The sequence below is a fragment of the Vicia villosa genome, unplaced genomic scaffold (genome assembly GCF_029867415.1).
Source record: "Vicia villosa cultivar HV-30 ecotype Madison, WI unplaced genomic scaffold, Vvil1.0 ctg.002989F_1_1, whole genome shotgun sequence".
NCBI classification, from domain to species: domain Eukaryota; kingdom Viridiplantae; phylum Streptophyta; class Magnoliopsida; order Fabales; family Fabaceae; genus Vicia; species Vicia villosa.
In genome coordinates this window covers 246,724-255,165 of record NW_026706085.1, presented here as the reverse complement: position 1 = coordinate 255,165, position 8,442 = coordinate 246,724, and the positions used below count along the sequence as shown (strand labels likewise).

The 8,442-nt window shown below is 34.1% G+C and overlaps 2 protein-coding genes across 5 annotated transcripts; both read left to right on the top strand.

Moving 5' to 3' along the window:
• Positions 1-388: 388 nt before the first annotated feature.
• Positions 389-4,689, top strand: LOC131640183 (plastoglobule-localized metallopeptidase 48, chloroplastic-like). 2 transcript variants are annotated; one of them, XM_058910593.1, is made up of 9 exons: positions 389-826; positions 945-1,002; positions 2,134-2,201; positions 2,807-2,986; positions 3,180-3,276; positions 3,662-3,771; positions 3,879-4,012; positions 4,107-4,292; positions 4,427-4,689. In XM_058910593.1, exons 1-8 carry the CDS (start codon positions 635-637, stop codon positions 4,243-4,245), a joined length of 978 nt encoding a protein of 325 aa, XP_058766576.1. In that variant the 5' UTR covers positions 389-634; the 3' UTR covers positions 4,246-4,292; positions 4,427-4,689. The 2 variants fall into 2 exon arrangements, with proteins under 2 accessions (XP_058766576.1, XP_058766575.1); XM_058910592.1 differs by having other exon boundaries at positions 391-826; positions 4,417-4,689.
• A 106-nt stretch (positions 4,690-4,795) lies between these two features.
• LOC131640182 (sulfite oxidase-like) lies at positions 4,796-8,038 on the top strand. Of its 3 annotated transcripts, none has more exons than XM_058910589.1 (11): positions 4,796-5,517; positions 5,613-5,728; positions 5,838-5,900; positions 6,025-6,061; positions 6,181-6,262; positions 6,620-6,831; positions 6,912-7,022; positions 7,118-7,219; positions 7,287-7,334; positions 7,416-7,634; positions 7,726-8,034. In XM_058910589.1, exons 1-11 carry the CDS (start codon positions 5,443-5,445, stop codon positions 7,840-7,842), a joined length of 1,182 nt encoding a protein of 393 aa, XP_058766572.1. In that variant the 5' UTR covers positions 4,796-5,442; the 3' UTR covers positions 7,843-8,034. The 3 variants fall into 3 exon arrangements, with proteins under 3 accessions (XP_058766572.1, XP_058766571.1, XP_058766573.1); XM_058910588.1 differs by having other exon boundaries at positions 6,617-6,831; positions 7,726-8,033; XM_058910590.1 differs by having other exon boundaries at positions 5,493-5,517; positions 5,833-5,900; positions 6,617-6,831; positions 7,726-8,038.
• Positions 8,039-8,442: the final 404 nt, after the last annotated feature.

Here is an 8,442-nt window from a genome sequence, read left to right as displayed (position 1 = left end):
TAAAATAAAGTTTGGGGTGGCCGTGGCACCCCTTGTCCCTATGATGTTCCACAACTGAATAAGAGCTCCAAAGTATGAGAAATGTAAAATTTCCCTAAGATCTCTTAGATACAAGTTAGGGATCCAAATAAATCTAAAATAATTTTGAGATTTGAAAAGTTTGGATTTATTTATAAACCGAATAGTTGGTCACGAGTTCTAATAGTTGGTCACGTGTTCTATTTGAAATTGTCTTATATAGATGTATTAAATTTATTATGAATGAATTTTACATGTATCTACTACATTTTGTTGAAAAGAAAGAATTAATTTGTGATGCTAAGTAGATGCCGTTTGTTCTTGAGATAACCATTTGTTCTTGAGATCGAAAGACTATCCACACGTCAACCAAGTTAACTTTTGGCTACTAAAGAAGCGAAAGTTAGTAAGTCAAAAGAGACAACGAAGTGGCGCGAAGCAAATACCATATCAACTGTTGTGGTTCACACTTCCTTTACGTTAACAACAATCACAATCCCAAACTAACTTTCAATTCAACCCACAATTATCACATGATATCTAATTCTCTCTCTCAATTTCTTAAAACTCTCCTCAACTAAAACTCTTCTCCAACCGGTTCCTCCATTTCATTTCTATGGCTTCCTTGTCTTTCACCGCTCACCCACTCACCTTCGCCGCTTCTAACAGATTCCGGTTCCGTACCGGTTCGGATTTCCAGGTTCAGAACAATCAAAAACCCGGTTTCCCTGTCTGTAGAGCCGGTTCTTCTTCTTTGGCCTTTCGTCACCTCGATGCTGATGATTTTCGTCATCCTCTTGATAAACAGGTTTTGCTCCCATTTCAAATTTACCTTACAAGCGGTTTCAAGTGTAATCAGCTAATTAGGTTTTTGTTCTTTGGGGAGTACTAATGTTTTGCTGTTTGATTTTGCTTTTCATCTATAGAATACGCAGATGCTGAGAGCGATTCCGGGGTTGAATCAACTTGGAAAAGCTCTTCTAGGTATTGAAAATTTGTTGTTTACCATTCAGCTGTTGCAAATAGTTGATAACTTGAGTTTTAAGCTGTTTCTCTTGTTCTAGCTGATAGTTGAACTGTTACTTCTTCAATTTGGGTTTTGCTGATTGTTATAAAATCTTCCAAATATAGCTGATGTTACTTCTTCAATTAAGTGTGATGATTTGGAAGGACTACTTGTATTCAGTACTTGAAAAATAAAAGCGTAGGAATCGTGCATGGGGGATTTACGATTTCCATGCAGAAACAGAAGTTAGAGTATTCTTGCACACGAGTGTAGCCTATTTAAATGTGCTAGACCAATAAATTGTCGATGCGTAGTGCGTACAATATGAAAGAAAACGACATTGATTGAATAAAAGTTAATGAAATGTGTATATCCTCTGTTGACGTAGTCCACCGATTTCGAAAACACGAGGGATATTAAACAATAACTAAATTAGACAACCTGTGCTCAGCGCAACTAACTCGGAACAAATTCAATGCGAAGATGATACGAGCTAGGTGCTACAACATGGATTAGCTAACTGCAATTTATGAGTAATAAAGATGTTTCCATGAGGAAAACATTGTAGAAGTATCATTGTTGAATAAGTTTCCATCCTCCTCGATGTAAGAAGGGATTTCTGTCTAGAAGTCGATGTGATTAGACAAAATCTTATTTAGGTGTTTTTATCGGGATGGTGTTATCCCATCCTAAAATTATTTAACTGATACAAGTGAAAAGGTATTTACTGAAATTGTGAGTTATACATGGAAGTACCACTTCTATTCAATATGTTCAAAAATAAGACTTGCAAGCACTGTATAGGAAGTATGTTTGTATTAAAAATTAAAGCAGGCCCTATATAGGATGATATACTATTTCATACTTCTTTATGGATCATACAAGTTGTATGTACAATAGTTAGGTGGAGGCACAATATTGTTTTTGTTCTATTTGTGATTATTCTTTTCCATTTATAAAAAGCCGTGTTCATCTTAAGTGCATGCTTTCATTTCAGATGCTATTTCAAAAACTGCTTTTTTATTGTTGTTATTGTTGTTGTAAATGCACGCTTTCAGATACATAGTTGGAAAACTCCTATCTGACATGGTAACGTTTATGAGTTGCAGGAACAGTAACTGAGCAGGTTATGTTCCTTGAGAATATAGGAACATCTGTCCTTGTCTCCAAAAATCAGGTATTCTTAACAATCAGTAAAATAAAATTTTCTTCTATGTGTGATGTCATGAAAGAAACAGCATACATGTAACATAATAGATAAAAATGTACCTGCATTAAATAGTACTCTCAGTCAAAATTCTGTTTTTTTTTTTGGGTTAAAATCCACACTTACAATATGAAAAGGATAACAATATGTTCATGATAAAATGTGCAAGCATTTACATTTATACAGTTTGTGTTATAAAAATTGCAGGCATGTTGAGATTAGCTCTAAAATAATCCTCGTGAACTCCTTATTCTTTTGTTATTTCCTTGCAATTAAAAAATTAATGTTCATCCCGTTCCAATGATTCCATAAGTACTTCTATATACAAATATGCTTGTGTAAATTAACCTGTTCCTCTATATTTGTTACCAACTTAGTATCGGTGGCATGGCTCTGATTAAACATATGAAAGCTATTAAGTATCTTCACTTCATATTTCCCATTTCAACTCTGTTCAGCTGCATGACATAATTTCACATATAAATTATGCCAGCAATTAATTCAAATACTACCATTTTTGTGCCACCTAATGTCAACTCATTGAATTAACTAATGCTGTATTATTGTGGTGTCAGCTTTCTGATCTTCACGACTTAATGGCAGAAGCTGCTGAAATATTAAATGTCACTGCCCCTGATCTATATGTTCGTCAAAGTCCTGTGCCAAATGCATATACATTAGCTATAAGTGGCAAACAACCGTTCGTTGTTATTCACACTAGCCTAGTGGAGCTTCTAACAAGAGCCGAGTTGCAGGTTCTAATTTATTTTGTAATTCTATTTTTAGTTTTTTAACCGATTTCTTAACTAGATAGCATCCAAGAAGCTTTCTCCCTATTCTTCACTTCCATTTTTCCTTGTCAATTTGTTAGACAGAACATTTTTTTTATCATATTCATTGTTCCGGTTCCAAATTACTATTGACTTGCCATCAATTTACCTTTTACAGGCTGTTTTGGCTCATGAGTTGGGTCACCTAAAATGTGATCATGGCGTGTGGCTTACATATGCAAATATTTTAACCCTTGGAGCCTATACTGTACCTGGTAGGTGAAACAGAGCATTTTTCATGTTTTAATTATGCGTGTATATGGAACATGGTTATATGTTATAAACAATAGCGAAGTTTTTAACTGTGTTTGATTTTTAAAGTTGGAGAAATACTTTCTGTCTGACTTCTATTGACTGAACTGGGATTGAAATCAATTATAGTCTAAGTCTCTTACCTCATAATGACCATAAGACTTATCTATAATGTGATAAACCTTATTTCCAATCGTTTCTTTAGTTGTTGAAAACATTGCTTATTCTGAAAATGGATTTATATCTGACTCCACATATTCCAGCTTGTTTATTGCTGACGAGAAAAATACAATTTTTTGAGTCTGTTCTACTTAAAGATTATTTCGTGATTAATTCAGTTTGTTTTAGGCATTGGAGGTATTATAGCTCAGACACTGGAAGAGCAGATACTCCGCTGGCTTCGATCAGCTGAGTTAACTTGTGATCGTGCAGCTCTTCTCGTTGCTCAAGACCCTAAAGTATGCTCATGTAAAAATTTATAATTTATCTCTAAATTGGTTTAATCGGAACTTATATAAAATTTGTTGTTTTAAATATTAATATTCATTTCTTAACTGTACAAAAGGTTGTCATCTCTGTGCTCATGAAATTAGCCGGTGGATGTCCATCTTTGGCTGATCAACTAAATGTTGACGCATTCCTGGAGCAAGCTCGATCTTATGAAAAAGCTGCTTCCAGCCCTGTTGGATGGTACATAAGGTTGTAGTAATATCTATAGGCTGTAGGCAGGCACCACAATAAAGTTGAATTTCGACATTTTTCGTTTAGAAGCTGAACTTTTTCTGTTGATTAGGAATGCTCAAACAAGGCAACTTTCACATCCTCTGCCTGTTCTACGGGCTAATGAAATTGATGAGTGGTCAAGAAGTCCAGCTTACAGATCTCTTTTGAAACGTGGAATACCTATCAGATCACAACAACAAAAATTGTAGCTGTGCACACATTGTTCAAAATGCATAACAGCTCAAGGCTGTTCATGGTTAGTTTGTTAAAGCTCTACAATTTTAGTTGTTGCTTTATCATTTGTTTGATATCCATTATCATTGTGAGTACTTGTATTTGATATCAATTTCATTTCTCACTGTTTTTTATTTGCCTTTAAGGGTGATGTAGCAATGGTGAAAGGTTCCAGAAAACAATAATTTTGGATCTACAGCTGCTGCAAAACTATCACCTCATACCAATACTGCAGATCAGTAAATCTATACATGTATATTCATTTTGTTTGTTACTATATTGGTCAAGCTGTAAGTAGAATTTTGATGATAAGAAAGAATTACTTGTATATTCTAGAAGATATTAATTATCAGACAAGTTAGAAACTCATCTATGTATATTTCATGATTAAAGGATGTAAGTGCTGTACCATGTATAAACTTTGTATGAATAAGTAATTGATATGATCTGTTACGATTTGATATAAACTTAACAAAAGGGCTTTCGATGTTAAGTTATCAATGGTGTTTGGATTTACGTTTGGTGAAATTGATTATGATTTAATCAATTTTATAAAAATGATTTGATTTCAAATTGAGTTAAACATCAATTAGTTCAAAGTGAATTGAAAAATAAATTTAATATTAGAATTAATTCATTTTAATAAAAGTTTCAAATTATGGAATTTAGTTGTTGGATGACATATTAGAATGATGAATTTTCATTGGACACTTGTGTAAAGTTGGTTTACACTCAAAGTGCAATCCTAATATACTCATGCTTTTTACAAAAGAGAAAGAAAATGAACATAGACAAAAAAGCAGTCAGGTACGAGGTTCATGGATATAACTTACAATAACAAATAACTAAGTGAACAAACACAACAAAACCGGTGAGATACAAGGTTCCTTGCTTTTTCTGAGGGATACAAGTTAATTAATTAATGAAAATTGTACAAAATTAAAGACTAATCAGAAAAGGACAGAGATACAAACCAATGGTAAGGAATGAAAGTGGTTAACAAAAAATGCCAAATAACATGTCAGCATAATGCAAGTGCTCCACGTGTCCATCATTATCATCCTCCACTAATGGTGCATGTTATAAATTTCATGTAGAAATAAGAACCTGTGGTTGTTATTATTACCACCATCTTCAAACCAAACCTTGAATTGATTTTCTTTCTGACAACAATGCCAGGAATCACAGGCCCTTCAGATTATTCTAAAGAACCTATTCGTCATCACTCTCTTCAAATTAACTCCAAGGTATCCTCAATTTCCCTTTCCATTATTTCCTTTTTTTTGTCGCCAAAGTTGTTCTACCATAGAACATATACATTGTAATTTATGTTGCTTCTCAGGAACCTTTCAATGCTGAGCCACAACGTTCTGCCTTGATTTCATCCTATTTGACTCCAGCGGATTTGTTCTACAAGAGAAACCATGGCCCGATACCGATAGTCGATGACATAGAAAAGTGATATATTGATCTTGTGAAACTATAATACTTCTTTTGTGAAAGTTGTTCGCTGTGAATGAATTGTAATTTTAACCTTTTTTCTTTCGTGACATGTTTGGCAGAGCAGATACTATGTATCAATATCTGGCTTGATAGAAAATCCCAAACAGCTTTTTATGGAAGATATCAGGTTGGTACTGGTTTAGGAATCTCAGATTATGAAAAAAAAATTAATATCAACTTCGATTACTATATGTGTTCTCCAGTAACTCGTGTTTAAACAGAAAACTGACATTGTTATTTGATTATAACAGGATACTTCCTAAGTACAATGTCACTGCCACACTACAGGTTGGTCCGATATAAGTTCATACTAATAGTAGTTATTTATCAGATACGATATAGTGTTGCATGGAAGATTAAGAAACACATTGTTTTGGATTTGATTTTTCTTTCTCTGGTGTTTTCAGTGTGCAGGAAATAGAAGGACTGCTATGAGCAAAACTAAAACAGTTAAGGGTGTTGGATGGGGTGTTTCTGCTATTGGGAATGGTTAGTATTTACATTTTTGTGTTTGATTCTTTCAACAGCATGTGAAATTGTGAAGGATTGCACAAATTTTCATTATTCTTGGCATGGTTAAAAATTGCGGTTGCGATGCATTGTGGAGACTGAATAAGCCTGACAGAGACGTCTAACACTGTTACAGACTGTAGTTTAAAACTATTATTCTTGAAGTTTTTCTATCAGAACTTTGTCAGAATTAGTACATCTTTTGTGTTTTATACAATTATATCGTTACTTGTTTGTGTTTTTCTGTTCAAATATGTGAAAAAAATTGAGACCTGAAAATTTAGATTCTAACGCGTTAACCTTTAATCGGTGTTTGATTATATTTTTCTCCAGCAGTTTGGGGCGGTGCCAAATTGACGGATGTTCTTGAGCTTGTTGGAATACCGAAGTTGACGAGTACAAATAAATACGGAGGGAAATATGTTGAATTTGTAAGCATTGATCAGTGCAAGGAAGAAAACGGAGGCCCATACAAGGCATCAATTACACTCAGTCAGGCTACAAATCCTGAAGCAGATATTCTACTTGCTTATGAGATGAATGGAGAAGTAAGTCAATACTCCGTCTGGACTTGATTATAAGAAAAAGTATCGAATTTCAGGTTTAAAATCTCGTTGCTTTCTCTTAGCCTCTTAACCGGGATCATGGTTATCCGTTGCGCGTGGTTGTTCCCGGTGTTATTGGAGCTCGGTCTGTGAAATGGCTGGAAGCTATCAATATCATAGCAGAAGAATGCCAGGTCAGATGTGTAATAATGTAAAATAGTTCTGAAATATCTTTCACAATTTATTTTCACTATATACCCGAACCAACCGTAACATTGTCATGTATCAGGGTTTTTTCGTGCAAAAAGACTACAAAATGTTTCCACCGTCTGTAAATTGGGAAAATATTAATTGGTCATCAAGGCGACCTCAAATGGATTTCCCTGTTCAGGTATTTCTTCTATGAGGTTTTTGAAGTAAATATTTTGTAACTAATGCTTTTAATTTCACTTTGGCAGTGTGTTATATGTTCTCTAGAAGACACGACCACAATAACACCGGGAAAGGTTAGTTTATGCGTCAATGTTTAGTCGATTAGAAACGAAACGAAACGAAATCATAATTCTAACATGATTCCTGCATTTCAGGTGAGTATTAGTGGATATGCAGCATCAGGTGGTGGCAGAGGCATTGAGAGAGTGGATGTGTCTGTTGATGGAGGGAAAACTTGGATGGAAGCGTCACGGTTTCAAAAAAGTGACATTCCTTACACAGCAGACGATGATGGAAACTGTGACAAATGGGCTTGGGTGCTATTTGAGGTCACAGCTGAAATTCAACAAAGCACTGAGATTATCGCAAAAGCGGTATGCATGATATTTCTTCTGCTAAGTTTCATATAAGAGTAAGAAACAGTCTCCTATAATGTCTAGTGAATTCCTTGGACTGATTTTGCAGGTAGATTCAGCAGGAAATGTTCAACCTGAAAAAGTTGAAGATATTTGGAACTTGAGAGGGATATTAAACACTTCATGGCATAGGATACAAGTTCATGTTAATGATTCTAACTCTTAAAAAAATTACAAATGTTTTAGAAGTTCACTTTAACATGTTTGTGTGTTTTTTTTATAAATGTATATATCTGAAATAATGTTGAGGTTGAAGAAATGTTCTCTCTAAATACTATTTAAGTGATCTTAGTTGTTACCATCATCTCACCAGGTGTATGTGCATCTGTCATTGGTACAAACCTATGTCATTTTTTTATTTAATTTATAAAATGTTTTTTTTGTTGTTATTTTTAATAGAACATTTGATAGGACATAATTGTCTCCTTTGTTATATATTTTTTAGAATTAATTTTTGCAGTTGTGGAGGCGGTAAAGTGAGTCTGACCCATCGGCTAGTCTGTTTGACTCATCATTTTTGACGGATCAGATAAGATTTTGATTAGGTGTTTTAAGTTGGTCCGTCCCTCATAATCCGCTTAAAAATATGGACGGGTGTCAGGCGGATTTTGTCCGCAAACTTTTTATTCATTTTTTTACTTTGAATAAAAACGGGACAATGCATTGAGGAGACAAATCTACTATTTTTTCTCTTAATTGGTAAAAAACTGAATGATCTCTCTTCTTATATAAATAAAATCGTATTTTATCCTTCCGAAATTATATT

Excerpts from the sequence above, each read along its gene's own strand:
- LOC131640182 (XM_058910588.1), top strand. The coding sequence starts at position 5,443 with ATGCCAGGAATCACAGGCCCTTCAGATTATTCTAAAGAACCTATTCGT. Across the intron at positions 5,518-5,612 it reads CTCTTCAAATTAACTCCAAG|GAACCTTTCAATGCTGAGCC; the intron begins GTATCCTCAATT and ends GTTGCTTCTCAG. Across the intron at positions 6,832-6,911 it reads CTTATGAGATGAATGGAGAA|CCTCTTAACCGGGATCATGG; the intron begins GTAAGTCAATAC and ends GCTTTCTCTTAG.
- LOC131640183 (XM_058910593.1), top strand. The coding sequence starts at position 635 with ATGGCTTCCTTGTCTTTCACCGCTCACCCACTCACCTTCGCCGCTTCT. Across the intron at positions 2,987-3,179 it reads TAACAAGAGCCGAGTTGCAG|GCTGTTTTGGCTCATGAGTT; the intron begins GTTCTAATTTAT and ends TACCTTTTACAG. Across the intron at positions 3,277-3,661 it reads TGGAGCCTATACTGTACCTG|GCATTGGAGGTATTATAGCT; the intron begins GTAGGTGAAACA and ends AGTTTGTTTTAG.